The sequence below is a fragment of the Helicoverpa zea genome, chromosome 11, assembly GCF_022581195.2.
Source record: "Helicoverpa zea isolate HzStark_Cry1AcR chromosome 11, ilHelZeax1.1, whole genome shotgun sequence".
NCBI classification, from domain to species: domain Eukaryota; kingdom Metazoa; phylum Arthropoda; class Insecta; order Lepidoptera; family Noctuidae; genus Helicoverpa; species Helicoverpa zea.
Genome location: NC_061462.1, coordinates 9,519,230 through 9,546,424, shown reverse-complemented (window position 1 = coordinate 9,546,424; position 27,195 = coordinate 9,519,230). Strand labels below are relative to the sequence as shown.

Genomic DNA, 27,195 nt, shown 5'->3' with positions numbered 1-27,195 from the left:
AAGAGTGTTACCGAACGGCCAGTGGACGTCTTACCAAGAATGCTGTTCCAACATTGAATATTGGTAAATACCTTCTTTCATATCTTATGTATAAACAAATACACCACTAGCACAGACTGGTTCTATTAAGAACTATTAGAATATTAATGACAATAACAAGTCAATCTGCTAACACCATTAATTAGGCACTCTAGCGTGATTATTGATCAAACTGATATTGGGTTAGCATGGTAGTTGATAGCCAACTTCCTCTCTCTGAGAGGAGTTCTGTATTCTGGTAGTGGTAACATTTGAACTGTTTGTCTGTTAAAACGGACCAATTGGTCTGTTTTCAATTGTCAAACAATAGTTTAAAAAATGGCCACAGCCGACTTGTTAAGGCTTTATAGTTATAGCAAGAGCATGACATGATATTAGTAGTAAATATATATTTTGATTTCAGCATCTACATCAGCAAATTCTGAAACCTATTTCCCGAAAGAAACATCTGATGGTGTAGACACCACCGTTGCCCGAGGTAATCTATTTTATTTATATATAACACTACACTAGTTTTTGCCCACGACTTCGTATGCGGTAGTCGACCAACTCATAAAACGAAATTCTTTGCCATAGTATGAGTGAAGAGGAACTTCGGAACCTTTTACCAAAGTTTGTCTGGAAGAGATCGCTTTCAGTGATAAGACCGCCTATTGTACTTATCTACTACTTGTTTGTTATGTCCTTCTATGTTTGTTATTAGTGTACAATAAAGAATATTCTATCTATCTTTTACTGCGTGTGGTCCAACACCAACTTGGCCAGTTTTTATTAGGGTATCCAAAGGGTGAAAACGGGACCCTATTACTAAAACTTCACTGTCTGTCTGTCCGTCTGTCACCAGGCTGTATCTGTATCTCAAGAACTGTAATAGCTAGACAGTTGAAATATTTAAAGATGATGATATGATTTCAGTTGCCGCTATAACAACAAATATTTTCTTTTTCTTTGGGGTTCAGACATGGTTTATCATCATACAATAAACACTGTAGTTGTAACAATGGTTAATAAAATATATACATTAATAATTAGGGGGCTCACATACACAAAAATAAACATGTTTGATTTTTATTTTTTTCGGCTAATGGTACGGAACCCTTCGTGCGCGAGTCTGGCTCACACTTGGCCGGTTTTTTTAAATAGATGTGGCCTTAGCACCTCGAGTTTCACCTGTATGTCAGTATCCATGATTCCAGTTGCCTTGAATCAGGTTATAGAATAGCATAACCTGATGTCGACAAAATAATAAAATACTCTTTATTATGTACACCATTTAAATGTTACAGAAAAAAAATATGAATAATGACATCTTAAAACTACTGTATGTTATGTATTTTGCTCTAATTTCATTAATTTCCTTTTAAGGGTCAAGTTCTGAAGCAGTGGTGCCAAGGAGTGAGGATCTACCTGCAACCGTTCCCCTTGTACAAGCTTCTGTCCAGAAAGGTCAGTACTGATTTTCTTCTTGATCAATAACAGAATTTATAATCATGAGATAGCTTTATGATGATTAATTTTAAAATAATAATGTCTAACGTGATTCTGATTGGATTATTAATTTGTCATTTAAGTCTACATGTTAATCAATTTCATGGTTTATTGAACGGAACCCTTCATGGGCGAGTCCAACTCGCACTTGGCCGGTTTTTTATTTAATATCAGTATTATTTATCAAACATTCATCAAATACGTAAAAAAATACTGATCAGATTGTATTTTGTCTACATATTTAGAAGCATTTAGAATGATTAAGGAATTGTTTCTCTGATTTCAGGCACTAAATCTACCAATATTGTCAGAAACAAATATTGTAACCAGTATGCACAGTTAAAGGTTAAACTTTTAAAATGGAGAGCAAAGTGTACTTCCTTAAACCAAAAAGTGCGAAAAGCTGCTCAAATATCCCAAAATAATGCTTTTTTAAAAGCTGTTGAAAAACTGCCCGAGTCTGCTGCCATTTTCACTAAAATGCAGTTACAAAAGGGATCTATAAGGCCAAGAGGAAGAAGATTCACAAATAAAGAAAAAATATTGTGCCTAACAATATACAAACAGAGTCAAAAAGCATACAAATTGTTACAGAGACTCTTTGCATTACCTTCGAAACGAACAATCCAGAAAATATTAAGTAAAGTGACTCTTTATCCTGGAATCAATGAGGTTATCATAGAACACCTGAAAAAGGCAGTGCGGAAATTGCCCGAGGAAAAAAAACTATGCACACTCATATTCGACGAAGTTGCATTAAGCCCTGGCTTATATTATCATAAAACTTGGGATCAAATTATTGGTTTTGAAGATTTTGGTACCAATAACAACAATAAGATTGCTGATCATGCACTTGTCTTCATGGTCAAGGGTCTGAAAGGGAAATATAAGCAGCCCATCTCTTTCACATTTTGCCAGAGTGCAACAAAGACAGCGGTATTAAAAAAACTCATTCAAGAGGTACTGACTGCTGTACAAAGTACTGGGTTAAAAGTTATTGCCACAGTTTGTGACCAGTCCTCAACAAATATGAGTGTCATAAAAGACCTTTTAGAGGACACTAAAAGAAAATATTTGTCAGAAGGGAAAGAATTCAAAAGTTTAGCTTTTGAATGGAATTCTACAAAAATATTTCCAATATTTGATCCCCCACATCTCCTCAAAGGTTTAAGAAATAATCTACTAATAAAAGATTTACGATATATAAAAAACGGAGAAATCAAATTTGCAAAATGGAAACATTTGAAAATGCTACTTGATGCTGATCCAGGAGAAGATGATATAAGACTAGTTAATAAATTAACGGACTGCCATGTCACCAAAGAAAAGATACCTAAAATGAAGGTAAAACATGCGGCCCAGGTGTTCAGTCAGAGGGTGTCTGCAACAATGCGATATTTAGCAAGTAAGTATCATTAGCATAAGCAATACCTAATTATATTGATAAGCCACTGCTGGTTTTGGTGGTTGTCTGGTTTCAAGATACCTATTAATGCCTATTAATACTTTCAAGATGCATCAATAATTTTAGACAAGCAAAACTGTCACAAAAATATGTTTTGGTATGAATTAAAATAAGAACGTTATCACATGATATTCTCCCCAATATCTATTCTCAACATTCAAAACCAGATGAAAATTATAAACTAGTGTAGTGTTTTCATTAATATAATTTGAGAGGAAAATAAAATTACTTTCTTACAAAATGACTTTCTTAAATATTTATATATTTTCAATATAGAAATTAAAATCACTCATAAAATATAATCTTCGCAAAACCTTGTTATTGTATAACGTTTTATTACCATCAAAATAATATGCTACACTAACTAGTAAGTAGTAATATATTTCAATCTAATTATTGTTTGTTTAATTTTAGATCACGACATTCTTCCAAAGGAATGCTTAGACACAGCAGATTTGCTGCTTATGGTTGACAAGCTATTCGACTCATTTAATGGACACAGCTATCAAAATTCTGATAAAATGTACAAGTGTGCACTAAGACAGAACTCGCCACATTTTAAATTGTGGAACGATTTACTTCCAGTTTTACGATCTATGAGATTTAAAGTGGAGAAAAAGTTACAGGATGGAACAATTGCAACGAAATTTGAACAAGTACCAAGTCTCAGGAACTGGATTTCAAATATTAATGTGTTTAAAGAAATGTTTAAATATTTAAAAGAAACACACAATGTAAGTAGTCTGTTGACAAGAAACATTAACCAGGATCCATTGGAAAATTTCTTTTGCAACATAAGGAGTAATGGTGTCAGAAATACGTCTCCAACTTGCTCGCAGTTCATTGGTGCATTTAAAACTTTACTTATAAATAATTTAACCTCACCACACTCGGTTGGGGCGAACTGCGAGCAAGATAATAATAAGATATTAAAGCCATTAAAAATATTGGTAAATTTAAAAGAAAAGAACGCAAGAGAACAACCCTCAGACTCAGTTAATGTGGATTCTGTAATTAACAACTTCATGCAGGCAGATACCGAAAATTTTAGGAACTCAACCAGTAAAGAGGCAAAAAGATATGTTGCTGGCTATGTAGTTAAAAAAACTTTACAACAAATATGTAAAAAATGCCATACTTGCCGAATGCATCTGGTAAGCACGTCGCCTCCGAGTAATAAAGATTATATATTAGAAAGAGATTATACCAGAAGATCACTTAATTATCCATCGGAGGCACTGTGCGAGTTTCTAGATGATGTTTGCATGATCATTCAAACACAATTAAACGAGGAACCGCAGCAGAAACGTCTGAAGGGTACAATTAAACAATTAGTAAATATATTTTGTAATCTATCCCAGTTCTCTTGTGTGACTCATAAACTGAATGTGCAAAATTTCATAATGGATACTGTTTCAAATATTATTATAAATAGCTGGTGTACTAATGTCAACAGAATACTTAAAGGAAAATCTAATTTGTGTCATAATAACGCAACAAAAATACAAGCGTTAACTTATTATACAGCCCGTTGTAAAAGGAAATAAATATTTTGTTTTAATGAAATATTACTTATAATTTTTGTCCACCATTTTATTCCATTTCATTTAATGAAAGATAGATTTTGAAGAATGAATTCCTTATGTTGAAGATTGATTGTTACTTATTTTGTGAAGTTAATTCCTATGTGTATGTTTCGAAGTCTAGATTTCCTTTGACAAGATAGAATTTGATCTTGTCATCGAATTATGTTCATCGTGCTATTTTATACACATATGAATTAATGTATTCTGTAGAAATAAATAACAATCATTCTTCAATATAAAGGGATTAAAAATAGTAGGAAGAAAAACTCCTAACAGCGCCATCTAGAGTAGAGCGTAGGCGAAAAGGACATTGAGGACAACGCCATCTATCAACTTGGGTACTCAGTTTTTCAAAACAAAAACCTGAGTGGCCCATCTATAGCTAATTTAAAGTGTATCATCTATGTACTGAATTTGACAGAAACGATTCCAAATGGTTGACGCGAGTCAAAGACAATCTGCTATCTATGAATAGTTTTTTGCTCTGGCTACATAAATATTCGTTAAACCATCGTTAAACAAGATTTTGAGCATATTTTGAGCAAGAAATAAGAAATAAGAATCTTTATTTGTATGAAACACGGGGTACATAGATGTAACATTTGTTATAAGTTCTGCATGTTTCGCCGTAGCATCGGCATACAAATATTAATAAAAAAGTTATTTATCAACTAATAATACAATAATTAAAAATGGACTCCATTGGACTAATACCACTTATTGCCCGAATACACTTTTTTTGGGATATAAATACTCTATTAATGTCTACCGAATTACCCCATAGTAAAATTCCATACCTCAAAACTGAGCCTACGTATCCATGCCATGGTATACTAATAGTGCAGTTTTCTCGGATGCGAGTTTACGTATCTTTCTAAGGGCATACACGAACCTGTTGATACGTTTGCAAACATTATTTACCTGCACTTTCCAATTACAACGTTTATCAAGGAAAATCCCTAAAAACTTTGTTTCATCGATTTCCCCAACATTTTGGCCGCGATAATTTATTTCTAAATTTTGAGTTTTGCTATTGTAGTTCCTAAACTGGATAATTTTATATGTTAGCTGTGAGGTTATTTTCACTGAGCCAGCTTGCTACCTTTTCTATTGTGCTGTTAAGTGTTTCTTTGTATTCAGAAAAATCTTTGGTATACTTAGGTACTACTATGGAAATATCATCTGCAAAAAGAGTGCACTTAAAATTTGTAATTTGGGGCAGATCGTTAATATAAATTAAGAAAAGAAGAGGACCTAACACACTTCCCTGTGGGACTCCGAAATTATCTAATTGATAAGGAGATTTGTGTGATGTAGAAATAAGATTTTTGTCAACGCAAATAATTTCTACACATTGTTTTCGATTTCTTAGGTAATTAGCTAACCACTGCAGTGCATTTCCAAGTCTTTTCTTCCTTCAATATTTTTAAAAAAGGAGGAGGTGTTCGATTCATATGGTTGTATTTCATTGTAAGTTTTACCGTATTTAATTTCGATCGCAATGGATATTGCACAAAACAAGCGACAATTTATAACGAAAGTAACTACTTTAATAACTTCAATGCAACAGAACATTTATTATTTTTATTTTAATCCTGGCATAACGATAGTCGCAATCTTGGCTTATATGGTAAGCCTGCTGATGGCCTGCTGTAACCTGTATCTACACTGCTGCACGACAGTAGAATTTGAAAAGTCATTCCGGCTTATTAGCATAGCCGAAACTTCTAGTACGAGAAGTGACGTGTCGAATGTAAATTGAAATGGCCAATTTTATTTATAGGGGCGGATCGAGCCCACAAAAAGGTTATGGGCAGATCCCCCCGACGACATAATTTGCATGACTCAATTAACAGGGCATGTCCTTTAAACAAAAATCGGAGAACTTTTATTGGTTGGTCAATTTTTATTTGAATATCAATAACATATTATCTTAAAGGTTAAACTCAAAAATGATATTTTTTTACGACTAAAAAAAAATGAAAAACGGCTTTTGTAGTGGTCAACAGTTTATAGTCTGTCCTAGTCGTTGGTCATACCATTTCTAAACGAAAACAACGGTTCGTCGTAATGTTACGCCGCCATCTTGAAAGCGTAATTGTTGTCATGTTTACGTTGTGTGTGAAAGGTGAAATTTATGATATTTGATATAATAATCCGGTAAAACTCAATGAATTTAGTAATAAACATATGCTAATTGATTTGTTATTGATTGAAAATAGTTATTATGCGCCTGGAGAACATACGGAACTCCATAAAAAGTGCGTGAAGATTAGGCGCCAAATTGCTCATAGTGGTCTCCAATTATTTTAATAAACTGCCCCTATGAGACTGCCGTAAGAAGTTGCGGTATGTCGGCAAGCAGCGGACTCTATTGGGCATATTTAATACGTGGTTTATATTTCAGAACAAGGTTGATGTAAGTGCAAGCCGGAAACAGTAAGACTTCACAATGTTTTACGCACATTTCGTGCTGGCCAAAAAGGGCCCCCTGGCCAAGATTTGGTTGGCGGCCCATTGGGACAAGAAGTTGACAAAAGCTCATGTGTTTGAGACAAATATCGAAAAGTCTGTTGATGGTATCCTGAAGCCCAAAGTGAAGATGGCCCTGCGTACATCTGGCCATCTGTTGCTGGGTGTTGTGAGGATTTACTCCAGGAAAGCCAAATACTTGCTGCAGGATTGTAATGAAGCTTTTGTCAAAATTAAGGTCAGTTTATTTTGTCTATTTTGTTTCATTGAATTGGGTTGTTTGTAAACTAGATGTGCCTTTCATAATATCTTCTCACATTTCCTTGCAACTTAATAAATATATTCAAGCATTTAAACTATAATTTGTAAATTATAGTAATCCTATACTTTTAACTCTCTCAAAACAACATTATCACTACATAAGTAATGTACCAAATTCTTATTGTCGATTAAATAAGGTAAATCATGTTGTTTCTTGCAGATGGCCTTCAGGCCTGGCATGGTGGATTTGCCTGAGGAACACAGGGAGGCTGCCATGAATGCCATTACACTGCCCGAGGTGTTCCATGACTTCGACACAGCTATGCCTGAATTGAAGTGAGTTTTTTGTTTTAATACCAGTATGAAATATGGATTCCATAATTTTAACTACTGTCCACAATCATCAGTATCAATATATTGTATGATTTGTATAATGGAAAGAATATAACTTCCGTGCTAGTATTGTAAGTCGGATTATAACCTAACACAGACATTAAGAGTTTCTTAAAAAAAAAACCAGTTTGAAGTAAGCCATTTAAAGTCTCATTCGCGTATAGTAGTGGTTTGTAGAAAAATTATGACTTGCAAAGTTACCAGGCAGACGGCTGGCAGGAGCTGGATGCGAGAAGCCGAAAATAGATCTCAGTGGCGTGCACTTGGAGAGGCCTATGTCCAGCAGTGGACTGCGATAGGCTGATGATGATGATGATGATGATGAAAGTTACCAGTAGCTAACTGAAGTGGCAAATTTACTACTCGAGAGCTGTATCTCATACATTGTATGTGATGCCTCGACTCCCAAAGAAATGCTTAACTATTTAGGTGTTTTTCATGCAGGCTAGAAAGACTTCTGAACTAATGCTTGTAACATTGATCATTGTCAAAAGAACATAGTAAAAGCGTACTGGTAGTCAGTAAAGTGTTTTATTGTAAATAAAAAACTTTTTTACAAAAAAATTAAACCGACTTCCCAAAACACTAAAAAGCAAAAAAAAAAAACTATATTTAGGTGCATCGGCCTAGAAGTCGGTGTCTAATGGATGTTACTAAGTTAATTTTGCCACCGACTTCTAGGCCGATGCACCTAAAAATAGTTTTTTTTTTTTGCTTTTTAGTGTTTTGGGAAGTCGGTTTAATTTTTTTGTAAAAAAGTTTTTTATTTAAAGCTTTTCAGTGATACGAATAGTTGTCACTATCCATACAAGTGAGAAGTTCTCATCAATACAAAGAATATAAGTCCAAATACGAGGTATTTTACATATTCAGTTGTCGAGTTCCCTCGACTTACTTTCTCTGGTCTCCATCATCAGGTCAGCTCCAAACCTTCACTGTTGCAAAGGTCTTGTCAATACAAATAATATAAGCCCAAACACGAGGTAGTTTACATATTCAGTTGTCGAGTTCCCTCGACCCTCTCTGGTTTCCATCATCAGATCAGCTCTAAATCTTCACAGTTGAATAGTGCTTTTAGGCGTACGCCTGAGTGTCAAGTTTTTACCCTATGTATGCCTACAACTTTCGAAGGTTGCCCTCGATTTCTCAGGGTTTCCATCATCAGATCCTGACCTGATGACTATGGGACCAACTGGCAGCTATTCCGAGTCGAACAAAAAAAGAATCACGTAAATCGGTCTATAAACCTCGGAGTAATCGATGTACATACATAGAAAAAAAAAAAAAAAAAACATACCGGCCGAATTGATAACCTCCTCCTTTTTGGGAAGTCGGTTAAAAAATTAGCACATGATTGTCATATTTCTGGTTAGTTTTTGGATTTTTTTAATACACATTTTATTGAGCCAATAATCGCTTGAATAATCCATCTTGTGCAGTCGGGTAAAAATAGCTTACAACAAACAAATAATTAACTTTCCTTTGTCTCAAAATATATGAAATTACTAGCTTCTGCCAGCGACTTCGTCCGCGTTAGAGTCGGACTTTGTGCAAAGAGAGGAAGAAATAATAAACAGCGGCCCCTCCAATTATCTAAATCTATGCGTACTTACTGCTTCTTTAAGTAATAAAATGTAAACTATTAATAATTTGTAATTTGAACGAATATTTAAACACAAAAATAACTAATAGATACCAACTCGCGCAATAAGCGATCGCGCAATAAGGTTGAACGCTCTGAACGTCTATTCGCATCAATCGCACCAACAGCCAAATATTGTATGAAGCTCGCGCAGCCACCGCGCCGCGAGTCGCGTCGAGCGCGGCGACCGTTGCACAAATATGATCCTTATAGCGTGCGTGATTCAGTATTCACGCGCGGTGGCTTATTACCGTTTTTCATGTATAACTTTGGTGTTTCTTTACCGATTTAAATAATTCTTTTTTTAATTAATAGATAATACTGTTAACTATGTTTAATTAGTGTGAGTAAGAGTGTTATAAACGAAATAGTAGACAAATATAATCAGAAAGCTCCGAGCTGCTAAGTTACCGAGAGTTTTACGTGTTATTGTGAGTCAACCATAAAAGATAGACATATGCTCCCATGGGATATTTTTTACATAATTTTATGAAGAATATTTTCGTCGTACATGGTTTCTGTGTAGCTGTGACCATTAAGGCTGCACACGCGACGGAAGCTTAAAAAATGGAGTAACTTCTCCCGTTTTCCCAACATTTACCTTCACTGCTCTGCTCCTATTGATCGTAGCGTGATGGAAAGTATCCTATAACCTGCCCAGGAGTATGAAGAATATTTGTGCCAAGTTTCATTAAAATCCGTCCAGTAGTTTTTGTTTCCATAACGAACATACAGACAGACAGACAAAACTTTTACTGATTGCATTTTTGGCATCAGTATCGATCACTAATCACCCCCTAATAGTTATTTTGGAAATATATTCAATGTACAGAATTGACCTCTCTACAGATTTATTATAAGTATAGATTATTGCTGGCAGAGATGCAGAGAAGTAGATGATATTCTAACTTTTGTCATCTACCATTACCATTCATCATTGACCCCACTATGTTCATTCTCTTTTCCTCCCTATATCTTTCTTTCATTCTTACTTTGTCTTCAATGTTTCAACATAGCCAGTTTGTCTTATGGCGAGAAAGTACCTGTATTTAAAGTGATTGTTAGGGAAAGGCAAGATTCATCATCTGCCTAGCTTTTCAGAATGAATTTTGGGGTTAGCTTATAGTTTAACTGAATAAAACTGAAAAACTATGTGGTAACAGTTGCCTACCTGTTGTGTGCCTCCGTAATAACTGAGAAAACATTTCTTGATTAAAAAAAACCTTCAATCCGGCCACTTATATTTTTGTTTCAATGTTCATTAAAGTATAATTCAGATTGGTTAAAAAAAGATCTGTTAAGAAGAACTTGCATAGAAAATTTTCTGTTACATATTGTTAGCTTGTGAAGAACAAAGCCAGGAATTGCTTAATCTACATACATCAATATGAATTAGAGCTGCATCCAATTTGAATTTTGACCATCAGCAGTTGATGCCAAACATGATTTTTCTTCACTTTTCAAAAATGATAAGATAAACTTTCCATTCCAGCGAGGTGGACATTGAAGCCCAGTTCTCTCTGAACCAGTCCAGGGCCGAGGAGATCACCATGCGCGAAGACTATGGCTCCCTGAACCTGGTCACTCATGATGATGGCTTTGGTGATATGGGGTTCGATACAGACAACCCGGATATTATGCGTGAGGCTATTGGCAGTGAAGGAGGACTGGAACAGGTATACACTTAATTCTCAATATTTAATTCTTTATTTTACACACTTGTTTTTGTTTTTTGATGTTGACTCTCCCATTTTCCACATGAAAAAGTATTTGGGATTGTGGGGGACTGCTAACAAATATAATATGATCAAGATAAGAAGACAGAAATAGTTTTGTCAGACTATTAAAAAACTTGTTGTCCATCTTTTCTATTTCTACACAGATGACTTCTGATATAGTTTGTACATTTATGTAGCAATGGTCTTCTTTGTATTAACCAGTAATAACCAGTTTTAGTTACCATTTTGATTAATAGGTCAGTGTATTTCAAACAGAGTTGACTTCACATGTAAAATCAAACCACCCTTTCAAACCCAGGGTGGTTTGCTATTCTTTGCTCTTTAAATAAAGAGGCAGTTTCTATAACCCATACCAATCTTCCAGAGTAACCTTCTCTTCGCTGACGGTTCATCCCTGGAGCTGGGCGGCAAGGAGGGTGGCACGTCGCTGGCGGGCGGCGTCCCCGCGCTGGCGGCGGAGCACCCGCGCCGCATGGAGGCTGCGCCCCACGCGCCCATGGACGACGGCTTCGGAGGCACTATAGGCGACGTCGCCGATTTCGGACGTGAGTCTGTGTTTCTCGAGAAATATGTACAGTCGCAATTGTAACTTCCACTAGTGGTTTCTCCTGTGTCCTGTGGTACTTCGAGTATTGGGCTAAAAAGTAGCCTACAGCCTTTCTCAATAAAGAAGCTATGTAAAGTATTGCTCACAAAAATAAATAATGTGCTTATGACAATACCTTCTTCAATAATCCCTAATACGTTGCAAGTTTGAAAAAATCCTTCTGGAACTTCTAGCTTACATTTTTTTGACGTTCCTTAGACGCTGGCGGTCTGTTCGAGGGCGATCTGTTCGGCGAGGTGACTGGCGGCAGCAGCTCGGCAGCCGCGGCGTCAGGCATGCCCGGCACGTCTGCACAACCTCAGTCTCTACAGGTAATACTTTAAGTTGCATATTTGTACTTTTCTTACGGTGTGTCTTGTGCGAGCGATATGTATGCAAATGTGAAAATATCAAACAGTCGATCGGTTCGCATTTGCGTTCGCGTTCCCCGACGTAGGGACACCTTTAAACTTATTGAAAAAGTTATATTTTTTATTACAAAGTATAGTTCTTCATCCCAGCATCTGAGTATGACTGAGTTTCTCCCTATGAATATTTTAGAAGCCTAACCTGGTGCGAAGTTTGGGAAATTGAAATTTTCCATGTTTTAGGCTGAAATAGACGCTGCGGGTGTAAGCGGCGGCGACACGGGCGGCGACGAGGCGGCGGCCGACGCGCCCGACTCCGACGACGATATGGGCGACCACTATGATGCTGGCACCTCGCCGCAGCATAGGTCAGTGTTGCCACATTAACAAGTTTCATATCATGTTATTAATAATTCCCGTCAACGGTTTTACCTCGTCTTGTGGGCATTACTCAGCGCACCAGGATATCAAGAAAAGTAGCCTATAAATTTCCCCGATAAATGGGCTATCTAACACGGAAGGTTTTTTTGAAATCGTTCCAGTAGTTTCTGAGATTATCTCTTTCAACCTGAAGATATTGAAAGTGAGAATAACATATTTTTGGACACAATATTAATATATAATATACAATATGAATAGATTTATGTTGTATTCTGTCTTCTATTACTACTATTTACTACTGTATATCAAAAAAGTTAATTGATCATGACATTATGTGCACAATTTTTTACCAACTATACTACACTACTCTTACAACTTCTGTGATAGGGTATCACAGAAGTTGTACAAAAATGTATGTTGTAGTGTTATATTGTATATTGTTCCAGTTGGGGCGGTTCACCGGTCCCCGACAGCATGGCGCCGCCGCCCGCGCCCGCGCCGCCTTCTCCTAGCCCACATGTTCCTATGGTAAGATTAAAGAATATACTTTAATATTTTTCTAATATTCTGTTGCAGACGTAAGTAACATTACTTCTGAAATAGATTTCCGAGTGTGAAGTTAGATGTTATTTAATTTTTCTTACAGGTAACTATTATGAGTTGGCGCAGCATGTTTACTTCTTCCATGTTCTTTTATCTTCATAAACGCCAACTTTATCTGTCGTATTGTTAAACTAATGGCTTAGAGTTGAGCAGTTCTCATCAAACAACATGTCGCCTCTAGAGTCTGTCATTTGAGTATATGAATCAATCAAGCAGCAGTCCTGCCAGGCCAGCCAGGCAGGCCTTTCCATGTTTTCAACGTTATTCTTAATGAATAGGTATCTCTGTGTTACTCTAAATACCATATTTTTCCGCTTAGGACGTGGACGTGGTCCCAGAGCCGGGTCCCCGTCCCGCCAGCGCGGAGCCGCCAGCCGGAGGAGCTTCGGAACGCGTGGCAGACAACACTACACTGTTACATAATGATGAAGAGTCCTTCGCATTGGCTCCTGTTGATGCTACTGTGCTTAAAGGTAACTAAATAAACCCGCCTTTAATATGTTAAGTTGCTTCTGTAAAATATACGTAAGTGACATTCGTAAGTTTTAAGAAACTACCCGTTTTTTCGCGGTTTCATCCGCTTTCCGGGGGATCTTCTTCCCATTCCCGGAAATGTGTAACTTTCCAATGGTGAAAGAATTCTTCAAATTGGTTCTGTAGTTTAAGAGCTTTCAGGGTACAAAAAATAATGTTTCCCCTCTATAATATTAGGATAGAAGTATAAATATTATGTTTTCTATTACTGATACTGAACCACCAAAAATATATTGGTTATTGGTTCAATAAATTATCCTACCAAACCAGTACCATTTTTCTAACACAACAAAATTCTTCAAGGCATAACAAAAACAAAACGCAAGCGCAAACTGATCGTCGATGAAGTGAAGAATATATCTGGAGAAGAAATGAAGAATCAGCTGAGTAACACGTCGGATATTGTGACTACTTTGGACTTGGCGCCACCGACACGAAGACTGATGCACTGGAAGGAAACTGGGGGAGTGGAGAAATTGTTCACATTGCCGGCTAGGCCGATTCCTTCTAGAGTGTTGTTCAAGGTATGTCGTGAATTTCTACTTGTACTAGTTCTGTTTAATTGATGGTTGAAATTGTAGTGTTCATTCGATTGTTTTTTTTTTTTTTTGGCAAAATCGACGTGAAAGTTGTTTTTTTTATTTTTTACGAAATAGTATTATCACAGTTAAGATTTAAAATTTTGTATGTATAAAAGTTCACTCACGTAACTCGTGTTAATAACTAGTATTTGGGTATAGAGTTTCGTACCGGCCCTTCTCCATGAGAACAACTTTTGGGAACCTTGCAACTAGTGTGACTTTTCTTAGGAGCCTGCAAATGCCTATTTGAAATGACTTTAACTTCGAGACGTTACTAAATATTTACTATTTGTGTATACAGAAGTACCAGCGCAACATGACGCTGCGCAGCGAGGCGGAGGAGGCGGAGGCGGGGCGCTCGCCCGACCCCGCCGAGCCCGCCCGCCGCACCCGCAAGCGCAGGCACGAGGAGGTAACGTAATGCTTATATACAGCAGTACCAGCGCAACATGACGCTGCGCAGCGAGGCGGAGGAGGCGGAGGCGGGGCGCTCGCCCGACCCCGCCGAGCCCGCCCGCCGCACCCGCAAGCGCAGGCACGAGGAGGTAACGTAATGCTTATATACAGCAGTACCAGCGCAACATGACGCTGCGCAGCGAGGCGGAGGAGGCGGAGGCGGGGCGCTCGCCCGACCCCGCCGAGCCCGCCCGCCGCACCCGCAAGCGCAGGCACGAGGAGGTAACGTAATGCTTATATACAGCAGTACCAGCGCAACATGACGCTGCGCAGCGAGGCGGAGGAGGCGGAGGCGGGGCGCTCGCCCGACCCCGCCGAGCCCGCCCGCCGCACCCGCAAGCGCAGGCACGAGGAGGTAACGTAATGCTTATATACAGCAGTACCAGCGCAACATGACGCTGCGCAGCGAGGCGGAGGAGGCGGAGGCGGGGCGCTCGCCCGACCCCGCCGAGCCCGCCCGCCGCACCCGCAAGCGCAGGCACGAGGAGGTAACGTAATGCTTATATACAGCAGTACCAGCGCAACATGACGCTGCGCAGCGAGGCGGAGGAGGCGGAGGCGGGGCGCTCGCCCGACCCCGCCGAGCCCGCCCGCCGCACCCGCAAGCGCAGGCACGAGGAGGTAACGTAATGCTTATATACAGCAGTACCAGCGCAACATGACGCTGCGCAGCGAGGCGGAGGAGGCGGAGGCGGGGCGCTCGCCCGACCCCGCCGAGCCCGCCCGCCGCACCCGCAAGCGCAGGCACGAGGAGGTAACGTAATGCTTATATACAGCAGTACCAGCGCAACATGACGCTGCGCAGCGAGGCGGAGGAGGCGGAGGCGGGGCGCTCGCCCGACCCCGCCGAGCCCGCCCGCCGCACCCGCAAGCGCAGGCACGAGGAGGTAACGTAATGCTTATATACAGCAGTACCAGCGCAACATGACGCTGCGCAGCGAGGCGGAGGAGGCGGAGGCGGGGCGCTCGCCCGACCCCGCCGAGCCCGCCCGCCGCACCCGCAAGCGCAGGCACGAGGAGGTAACGTAATGCTTATATACAGCAGTACCAGCGCAACATGACGCTGCGCAGCGAGGCGGAGGAGGCGGAGGCGGGGCGCTCGCCCGACCCCGCCGAGCCCGCCCGCCGCACCCGCAAGCGCAGGCACGAGGAGGTAACGTAATGCTTATATACAGCAGTACCAGCGCAACATGACGCTGCGCAGCGAGGCGGAGGAGGCGGAGGCGGGTCCACACAGCATATATTCTTCTTCCTATCTTCTTCTATCTGCCATCATCTTACAAGTAAAATTAGATCGATTGTAGCAGAAGGCAAAAATATAAATTAGAATTTTCTGAACTATGATGTTTGTTCGCACAAAGTTTCGTTAGTAAACGATAGATCTTGGGTCTTATTTAGTTGATTAAATTTGATTACCTCATTTAAAATTACGCCAAATTTTAATATGATTATTTTTTTTTATCATGTCTTATACTGTTTAGAATTAAGAATATAAATTATGGCTTATCCATACAAAACTAAACCAAAACAACATAATTTCCAGTCGATGCAGCCACCAGAAACTCCAGCGCCAGCTCCCGCACCAGAATTAGAACCTCCTACTCCCGTACCTCAGGAATACGAACCTTCAGTCGGTAAGTGTACCCTCATACTTCGCTTCATCTCACTGGGATATGGTTTGCAAAGCCCTCAGAAGTACATTCAACTACGCATGAATCTGTACCATAAATCTAATTTCATTAAAGGCCGATTTTTTATCATCAGTTAACTTTTATCTGCGGAATAGATATTTCGCATCGTCATCTTATCTCCCAAGCCTTTCCCAACTATGTTGGGGTCGGCTTTCAGTCTAACCGCAGCCAGCTGAGTACCAGTGTTTTACAAGGAGCGACTGCCTAACTGACTCCTCAACCCAGTTAGCCGGTCAATAGATATAATAGGAATAAATAACTATGGCGGTTTGGCATATTTTCTATACAAAAGCTGTAAAAACTTCGCAGAGAACAATAATATATAGATATATTCTTCAGATGGAATTATCTGACGATTAAAATATTGGCCTGTAAAATGCAATCAGCACTGTTGCGTCTGCCCATTCTTCTATTAATATTGCCATTGACGCTTGCATCATTAACTGAATTGATGATGATTCAATAGTACTTTGGAAATGCCGTCATCATCTTGATTTAACTGTAAAAATGTCTATGATCATTATTTTCGCAATAACCTCACGAGAAATGTTTACTATGAGTCTGAAAGTTCATCATTATTTATATTTGGGTATTTGACTGTTTAGGAACTAATTTATAACTTTAAATAAAAAAGATGCCGAAAGCTGTGATAAAAACAATACACGGTTTACAAGTCTGGAGACGACTTGTGCTGACTCGAAATGCTTACAATTAAAGCTGCCAGACCACTTTCGATAATCAGCGACCGAATAGTGCAATGCACACGTCCTGTAAACAGTCGGTCAGAAAATCTTAGTCAAACAAAAAATCGCCTCGATTTTCTGTCCTATAAAAAGCCTGACGCGGGCGGGCAGCCTAAGCCTATCTTTTAAGCAACTTTTATAATATGTATTTGCGTTATTGTGTATAGAATCTCTCCCACTGGTAAAATTCAGTCAAATACCCAACAAACTCCTACAAACGATTTCAAACCTTACGACTTGCACATAAGGTTTCATAACATACCATAGTAAATATTTCTATACATTGCTACATAACGCACACTAACCCTGTCTGGTGCACGGGTAGAGTCGGACTCGGCGGCCGACAACGCCTTCCCTCAGACGCCGCCTTCAGAAGTCGACGTGGAACCTCCTCAGACGCCAGGTATTTTATCATTTTTACTCATTTTTTTTTATTCAATTCAATTTATTTATTTCAGACTTGTTTTCGGTCCACATAGTGTTAGTAATACATGAAAGAATTAAGAACTATGTTAGTTGTTTTTTTATTAAAATTCAGTTTCCATAATACTCTTTTGTTAGTAAAATCCAATTTAGAAAGAGTTATAAAAAAGATAGAGTTAATTTTCTAGTTAAAATCAGTCCTCAATTTTATAAGGCTTATGAGCTTTATTTTGGTCGGGAATAGTTATCTGATATTTATGATTCCTACGTGAATACTTTTATATAACGCTTATATAGCAATAAGTTCTTAAGCCATAGTAGCACCTAATATTATATTATTGTGTCTCAGCCGGCATGCTGGGAGCTATGACGCCGGGGCTGGGCGCCCTCACGCCGGGCTCGCTGCTACAGGCTGGCCTCACTCCAGCGCTGCAGCACCCTGCCATGACGCCCGGTATGTGTTTACTGTCCTGCTGTATGTTATAGTAGTTGGAAGTTGTCTGCCAAGCGGAATGTATGGTCTTGTTAGCGAAGTAACAATTACCACATCTAAGAAGAAGCATTAGTTCCTTAATCGGCCAGTACTGGTCGCACAACGAGACGCCGTCGTCAGGCGTAGACAGAAACTTGTTTTGATCTATTTGCACACATTTGTTTCAAGGGAAACGTATGACACAGATGCAGTGATGGTCGCGAACAACTAGCTCTCCTCGGCACATTCGCAAAAAAAACGTTATATGTTTGTAAGAACGCAAAAACGTTTGCCACAACGCCGCCGCAACGTCATGTCAGTTTATTCTCCTTACCTGGATGACATCCGAAGGGCGGGAGCTCAATCAAAATCGACAGCATAACATTCAATTAATTTTTTCTTAATACTAAATAGGAACATTACGTTTGTAGGTGGTCTTCAACACGGCGGCATGACGCCGGTGGGTCTGCATCACGGAGACAGCCAGCACGTAGACTTAGGACTCTCCGCCGGTGGCATGACTCCGGCTGGCTTGCACCATGGAGGTAACTTATGATTCTAACCTCTTCAGGAATAAATATATTTTTAAAATAAAAAAAAATGTCTTGCTTAGAGCTGTCATAAAATTATCATGAATGCTATTTATAAAAATACATAGCTAAATTAAATATGGTCCAAAACTGTATTTTGTCAGACATATTCCAAGACTAATTTCGTTGACATAAAATAGAGATTATTTTTATTTTTTAATTCGTAAATAGTCGCCACTTCTCTACAAATCAATAAGTTATTATTGTATGTATCTTATGTAAACAAATAACATTTGCAGGCATGACCCCAGGTCTACTAGAGAGCGGCATGACACCGGCAGGGCTGGTGCACGGAGGACTCACGCCAGCAGGGTTACATCATGGTGGCATGACGCCAGGTAACCTATTAGCCCGGTCAAAATAGACATAAAAGTAGTGGTCAAATAACAAAAATTCCCACAGAGCAGATTTTTGGTGGAGAGCTAGATTTGATCATTATAAATAAAATACTAAAAGTCCCCATCGATCCCATGTGTGCGTCAAAAGTTATTCAAGGTCAAATGTCAAAATTTTTGTTTTTTTGTGTTTTTTTCGAAAACGGTAAGTTTTATCAAAAAAATACATCAGACCAAAATTGTAGATTATAAAATTTTATACAAAAATGGCATCAACAGTTTTCTCCTAAATGTTACCATTCCTGAGATATCGCGCTTCAAAGTATATTCCATACATGACATGCACCGTGTGTGACATTTCCACGACACCTGGGAGGTAGTATACTCGGCGCGTTTTTTTTATCGTGGTTTCCCCTGTAAACCTACTCCACTAACTGTCATGACAATTTTAGGATAGTTTAAGGGAATAATTGCCGTCAAGTTCTAATATGATGTCATTATTGATATTAACTATTGGGTTAACTATTATTGTGATTGTTTTAGATTTATCAGATTCATACAAAAACTCGTGGTGGCCTAGTGGGTAAAGAACCAACCTCTCAAGTATGAGTGGGTTTGATTCCAGACAAGTACCAATGAAACTTTTCTAAGTTTGTATGTACTTTCTAAGCATATCTTGGACACCAATGACTGTGTTTCTGATGGCACGTTAAACTGTAGGTTCTGCCTGTCATTGAACATTCTTGGCAGTCGTTATGGGTAGTCAGAAGCCAGTAAGTCTGACACCAGTCTAACCAAGGGGTATTGGGTTGCCCGGGTAACTGGGTTAAGGGGGTCAGATAGGGCAGTCGCTCCTTGTAAAGGACTGGTACTTAGCTACATCCGGTTAAATTGGAAGCCGACCTCAACATAGTTGGGAAAAGGGCTCGGAGGATGATTTGATACTACAATCATTTTTGCAATTGCAAAAAATAATGTCAGTAGTTTTTCTGGAGCAGGTGGCAGTAAAGTTTTAATAGGGTCCAGATATTATGTATCAATTTCCAACCCCAGTCTTCTGGATAAAAATGGAAATGTCGAAGGAAAATTAGCATGCGATAATTTTCTACACTTTAAAAGCGGACTGTGCGCGACTTCAGCGGTTGAAAAAATTTTGTTCTGTGTTTAGTAATGCAGAACCATGCCTTAGGACTGCAGTACGCTGATATTTAGGATTTAAAAGTGGGCAATGTAGCCTTAGCGACAAGCCACGTGAAGGTAATTCAAAACCCCATATGACCCAAGATAATATCGAGGCTATGCGGCAGTTAATTGTCGCAGACCAACATGTAACATACCGTGACATGGATACGTGGGCATTACGATTGCTTTACATTCCCCAAAATTAAGTAAAGTCTTCGTGGTAAACGTTTCAGCACACCTGAAAAACCTGTTGACTCATACAAATCGGCCAATTTGACTACCCCCACTTCAGAATGGAATAAATATTTCAAGAACTGGGTTTAATGCATGCAAAAGTGCATTAAATATTGCGGAGAATTCTCTGAAAAACAATAAATGGTATTAACCTATTAGATTGTCTATACTTATTTCAAACGACAAAACTTAAAGGCAGCCGTCGTACATACGTGGCTTGTATGTGCATATCATGTGTAGTGTGACTCTTTGAATCGCGATATCTCAGGAATGGTAAGATTTATGAGAAAATTGTTAATGCCATTCTTGTAGAAAATTAAAAGATCTACAACTTTGGTCTGGTGTCTTTTTTTGATAAAACTTACCGTTTTCGAAAAAAACACAAAAAACCAAAAATTTTGACATTTGACCTCGAATAACTTTTGACGCACACATGGGATCGATGGGGACTTTTAGTATTTTATTTATAATGATCAAATCTAGCTCTCCACCAAAAATCAGCTTTGTGGGAATTTTTGTTATTTCAAATGTCTATTTTGACCGGGCTATATATACTGTGTAACAGATCCTTGATTACCATATCTTTTTAATTGGGACAGAAATCAATTCTTAAGTTCACACGATAAACACTAACACTTTTATTGCGCGGTACTGGGTTCTTTGTATCTTAGTTTATTATTGAAGCCTATTATTTTCGACTGTTTAATGATACAACTATTTTAAATTATGAATTTCTTCCTACGTGCGTATCTTAGTTTATCTCGTCACTTATTGTCGCACAATACTCAATTACATTTGTTAATTTTCCCTCAGGCGGTCTAGACCACGGCGGCATGACGCCGGCAGGCCTTCAGCACGGCGGCATGACTCCAGCAGGGCTACAGCACAGCGGCATGACTCCCGCTGGCTTGCAACACGGCGGTATGACTCCCGCCGGCTTGCAACATGGTGGCATGACGCCTGGTGGTAAGTCACTAGCTCGAGGGAAATTGCAGCAAACAGAAAATTGCAAATGGTCGATATATGGGTTTATTTTGACTAGTAGAAATTATGATAGTGTCATAAAATTGGTTACAATGTTCTTGGTCAGAAATTCGATAACTATGTAAAGTATATGGTTCGATTCCATGACGCTCGTGTTATATGGGCTTTCGATGTTACGATACTTCCTAAAATCACGTAGTCCATAAAACATGTAATCTGTAGTAAATATCATAAATAAGTAACTCTTTCTATATCGCGCTTACATGGCATAGCCACCGTCGGAAAATGGACACAGGCTAGTTTTTAGTTGGTTGCAGGAAATGGTTCTCTGACCCCTGCCCAATCTTCTGGACAATACTATTTTCGACCAAAAACTTATTTATACTTATTTTCGTGTTCCAGGAGTCCAACACGGCGCCATGCTGCAACACGGCATGGAGCAGCTGCCCATGATGCCGCAGCTGGGCGGCGAGCAGGTGTCGTCGCTGCTGCGCTCGTCGCTGCCGCCCGCCGCCGCCGCCCACGAGCTGCCGCACACGCTGCCCATGGAGCCCCTGCTGCACGGCCTCGACGACCATGGAGACTATCAGGTATGTAGTTGGTTTATTAGAAACTATTTCATCCGGACAACTTAAAAGTAAAATCATGAAGTTATTGGTGAATGACTGGTGTTTGTTGGACGGTAGTTGACCCCGAAATCTCAAGCTTTTGACCACTCAGAGCTAACTTTAGCACCCTTTAGTTGTCGACCTCCGTAATGTGCTGTTACCAGAAATGTCAACGCTTTTATGAGTAGAGCAATAACGTTAGGTAGGCCTTCAGAAAAAGGAAGATTATACCATTAAATCGATAATAAGAAATTATAAATGATACCTTCCCGGAATCCTCATTAGTTTTTCTATCTAACAAAACGTAAACGTAGTGAAATAAAACTGACCTGACATTCCTGTGACGTGATATGTTTTCATTTTAATAATATTTATTCACATAACCTTCGCACTTTATCACAATACGTCGAATCCACAAATATTACACACTAAAATTACACTATAATACGATGGCACATATGTTAACACATTCATAACATACTAAATATCACTACTAAATACACTATTTGCACGACACAACAACTTATTCTGTCAACCGATAAAAATTCTGCGAACGCGGCGTGCGCCGGCGGCCATACGCCTGGCGAGTAACGTTAACGTTTTTACGACTTTTTCTCTTTGACACACAATTATGATGTCAATACGTGATGGTTTAAGTATATATTGCTTTTATTTTTTTTATAGGTAAATATGCTAACTACTTAAATGTATTTCAAACTATTTACGGGAATTTGTAGCAAAACATGTCATAACACGACGGCCATTATGGAAAAAAAATGTTAAGTCTAAACTTTCGTTACTTTTTTCGCCTATATAATCATCACTTTTTGAAAAACAATTACTAAATACGGAATCTACACTTAATTTTCAGTAATTCTATATAGATTTTTATAAGAAAACTTAGCGTCTACTGCCTCTATTCATTGTTTATTTCGCTGTTTGATTCGCACAAATTGACACTCTTTGACGTCGGCCGTGACTGGAATGTCAGATGAATTTATTTATTTTTTAGTTCGTTCAAAATTATGTTGCTGCTATTGAAAACTATAAAAATTAAGAGTGAATGAACCATTTCTTTCGTATAAATACAGAACATATTGCTACTTGCAACACAACTATAGATATTTAGCGACCAATCCTGACCAAGCCCTTAAGTGTAACTGTCCGACTTAAGACATTTGGAGCATTTTTTTCTTATGTCGCACTGTGTAACATAAGACATTCAAGAGGTTAAATAACTAGGGAACTCTTGACTTCTCTAAACTTAGTCTGATGTATTGCTGTCGATTTTAAGACTCACTTTAAACTGTTACTGCTTCAGAATTTAATTATGAGCCCAACTTTTTAGGGATTTTTTTGTAGTCAAGTTTATAATAATGAGAGGAGTAGTAAGGGAAGCCTCGTATTTTTGTTCCTAAATAGATTGTTTTCGCACTGCGCTTATTTCTTTCTTTTCTTACTATGTAATTGTTTTCATATTTTTGCAGAATGGAATGCAGATGACAAGCTTCGGTTACGACGACCAGCACGGGCAGACCAGTCCACAGCACGACTACGATCTCCCTTTAACGCCAGACAATGTAAGTAGAAGAACCTAATATTGTCCTCTTATCGAGTGATGCAGGTTCAATCGCGTAAGGAGGCCTAGTGTCAGTGTTTCCCTTATCTAGGGGAACTACTTCGTGCACTCGAATAAAAAGAAGCCTAGCATAAAAAGCATTCTTCCACATAAATGGACTATCTAACACTGAAATTATGTAATTTTTAAATCGGAGTCTATAAGCAACCATCTTTCAAGCAAGCATTTCCAATTAATTTTCTGAGATTAGCACGTTCAAGCAAACAAATTTTTCAGTTTTGTAATATTATTATTTTTTTTATTAAATACAAATTTTGTGACCAGGCGGACGAGGGCGAGCGTGAGGCGGGCGAGACGGACGAGCAGTTCGAGGAGCGCGTGCTCAACCGCCGCGCCGCGCAGCTGTTCGCCGTCATGAAGCCCAAGCTGTCCGCAGGCCTACAGCTGTCCTTCACAGACCTCGCACCCCGACACAATAATAGAAAACAGGTCCGTACCACTTCCTGATCACTTACCAACCTATAACGTGACTCCGCTATCTCTGTTTGCTGCCCTTATCGCAGTACGTCACATGTATGAGATGATTACATAACACACATTTTACAATGTTACAGGTGGCACAAAAATTCTACAGTTTACTCGTTCTCAAAAAACATCAAGTGCTGAAATTAGAACAACACGAAACATATGGACCTATCACCATAAGCAAGGGTAATCAGTTTGAAACTGAAGCGATTTAATACTTTAATAACACATTATTTATAATAGAATGTAATATAAAGAAGATATCAAGACTAGTTCATAAAAAAGATTTTTATGGAAGTGAAGAGACGATGTTTAGTTGTAAAGTTATGGACTTCACGGGAAACGCGTTGAGCCAAAAATAATGTGTAAGTTAGATCTTGTAATTCGAATTCATGAAAGCATTTTATTTTTTAAATATTGGACCAAATAATATTACGAGTGTTGATCTCACAAAAAATCTAATTGCAATGCGTTTTGATAATGTGAAATAGTAGTTGTTGTCATGAACTCGATTTACTTGTGATGAGCAGTTTCTATTTGGATAATTATGTTTGATAGAAATGTGTAGGAAAATGCCTTATTTTGTTTTGCTGTAGGCTAAGTAAAATTATTGTAAAGATGTTTTACAAACATTGTTTAAATAGTCAATCATAGAAAGAAATAGTATTTGCTGTATTGTTAACCCCTGACTCCTAAACCATGTATGCATGTTTACTGATGCTGCAGCCACAAAGATTACGTTATGCCTTATATGATTATTTAAAATTGTACCTCTCAAGGAAGTGTAGACATTGAATTTTGTTTATAATATAGCTTGTTGTCCTTCTATTGGGATTAAGAGATTTTAGTGACTGTGTGTTTATAACAAATGATGTAAAATATTTTAGTAGCAGACTGGTGTGATTGAGAGATAAATTATGTAGGAAAATTAATGCAAGTGATAACCTCAACACCAAATAAGTGTTAAACTATAACTGTTCCCCTGTGTTGGTATGAATTTGGTTTTTACATTTCTTTGAGATATTTATATTATAACATTGTGTTATTTGCATGCAAATTGAATGCATACCAAATACATTTTTGGTTTGGATTCATTTTGATTTTCTCATATTATTGTAAAATTTCTCGATCTAAAGCATTATGAATGCCTCAAACGACTTAGTGACTATCATGTATTATTTGGAAATTTCTTCTAAAAATTTAAGAGTTTACCTCTGCTAATATCTAAACTTGTCAATTTTCATTTTGCGTCTTATGTTCGGAGGTATCCACTTAGATATTTTTCATAAAAAAACATATTTGCAATAAATTTGTTGATAAAATGTTTGTGTTTTCTTTATAGTTGAAATCTTTAGATACCTATCAGCCTTATATAAGATCCTCGGGTCACGGTAGACACCAACCCGAAAGTACTGCTGGCAAGTTCCCAGAACTTCGCGATCGATAAGTCTACTCCCTAAAGCACAATACACAACGCCGCCGGCCCGGCGGCATATGTTGGCGGGCTAGGTTGGCGGCTTTAGTCATTGCAGGCGGATGCAGGTTGCCGACATGCTTCTTTCAACATAAGCCGCCGGGTCGTGTCGGTGGGCTGCGTCGCCTGGTCGTGTCGGCGGGCTGCGTCACCGGGTCGGCGGCTTTGGTGTGTAGTGCGCTTTACTCCCACCCCTCTGCAAAAGCACATGTCTAGACTCACACTAACTTGAAGATAAGTGGAGGCACCTTACACTCCAATAAATAATTGTCCCCAATTCTGGACAGTTGCTGTTGACAAGTCGTCGAAAAAAGTTAAGGCGAAATTATGTAGATTGTCACTAGCAAACGGCTGAACGGATTTTGATGCAACTTATATAAAGTATATTACTTTAACTTACATCAAAATCCGTTCAGACGTTTGCTCGTAGCTTATTATCAATGTTTAAGATAGTTCTCTAGGGCCGGAAGATAGGTAGTGGAAAATAATAGAATTGCTCAACAACCGTCTACTTGAAAATAGCTTCCACCAGCAGTTTCACCCGCGTCGCTGGGCATTTATTTGGATCACCCACATAAAAAATAAGCACGTTTTTATAAAAGACTTCATAACCAAAATTCATCATGAAGTTCCGGGTAATAGCTTTCGGCTCCATTATCAGATCACGACAAGCGCCATATTATTTTGTTAAATTAGTAACCTTAGATTCCATCACATACTTAGGTCGACTTAATAAAAGCGTGTTGAAAAGACTAGTGGCCTATAGCTTTCTTACATAAATGGGGTATAAGTATCTTGCTATGGGTCACTAAATTATAATCTGGGGCTCGATTCTCCTAATTTTACTTAAGTGACATACGATTCACGTTCGACTCGATTCGACCGAGATCCAATCCCGACTCGATTACGATTGAAGCGTATGTGGCATTCCGCTATTTTTTCTTTGAAATAAACGTTTTTATCCTTTTTTGTCATTCAATAATGAATCATTTTGTCTGCAAATGATTTACGATTGCAAAATGATTGTACAGCAAACTACCGTATAGACCAGTAGTTCCCAAACTTATTTTTCTCGTGGACCACTTTAAAAATTTTACTGGTTTCGGTGGACCCCCTGCTGCTACATTTCTACCACATTCTTAAAGTCGCCAAAAATTGTGTCACTTTTGAGTTCTGTCCCTATATTCCGATATGTAAAATAAAAACGAAAAATGGTACATTTTATATCACTTCATTTATTAAAAGAATAGAATTACAAGAAAAAAATATTAAGGTAATATATGTAGATTCAGGTCATAATTTTAATTAACGGGAAGGATGTATGTGATGGAGTGTCAGCAAACGATCAATGTTTGGCTTTATTTTTGTGAGCAATAACCGCAAATCCCCCCGCTCTGTGATGTTTAATTTGCTCCTTTTTTTTGTTAAGAGGTTTGTAACGGCACTAAAACTCCTTTCGACAAGGTATGACGAGGGAAAAGCTATTAAAAATTTCCTTGCGATTTCCCATAGTCCAGGATATTTTTCGGGTATTTCTGCTTGCAGCCAAAATGTTGGGTAGCCTTTTCTAAATTTCACCTTTAGCTCCTCATTAGTGCTTAGCTCGAGCAGCTCCTCTTGTAATACAACATTGGCCACTTCCGTTTCATCAAATGGATTTATGATCCATGGTGGTATATCCATCGTCAGTATATCTCCAAACCTGGTTTTGAAGTCATCATGCAGGGCACTTAAATGTTGACTGTAGGTATGGATCTACCT

The 27,195-nt window shown here is 38.7% G+C and overlaps 1 protein-coding gene across 3 annotated transcripts; it reads left to right on the top strand.

Annotated features, from left to right (window-relative positions):
* Window positions 1-6,580: 6,580 nt before the first annotated feature.
* Window positions 6,581-25,282, top strand: LOC124634334 (double-strand-break repair protein rad21 homolog). Of its 3 annotated transcripts, none has more exons than XM_047169876.1 (21): window positions 6,581-6,706; window positions 6,986-7,288; window positions 7,532-7,647; window positions 10,839-11,022; window positions 11,450-11,630; window positions 11,891-12,003; window positions 12,283-12,407; window positions 12,867-12,948; window positions 13,343-13,496; window positions 13,861-14,081; window positions 14,440-14,550; window positions 16,138-16,228; window positions 17,354-17,431; window positions 17,801-17,905; window positions 18,355-18,468; window positions 18,753-18,851; window positions 21,078-21,230; window positions 21,651-21,838; window positions 23,344-23,436; window positions 23,760-23,924; window positions 24,050-25,282. In XM_047169876.1, exons 2-21 carry the CDS (start codon window positions 7,031-7,033, stop codon window positions 24,173-24,175), a joined length of 2,757 nt encoding a protein of 918 aa, XP_047025832.1. In that variant the 5' UTR covers window positions 6,581-6,706; window positions 6,986-7,030; the 3' UTR covers window positions 24,176-25,282. The 3 variants fall into 3 exon arrangements, with proteins under 3 accessions (XP_047025832.1, XP_047025830.1, XP_047025833.1); XM_047169874.1 differs by having other exon boundaries at window positions 6,611-6,738; XM_047169877.1 differs by lacking the exon at window positions 17,354-17,431 and having other exon boundaries at window positions 6,611-6,738.
* The last annotated feature ends 1,913 nt before the right edge of the window (window positions 25,283-27,195 follow it).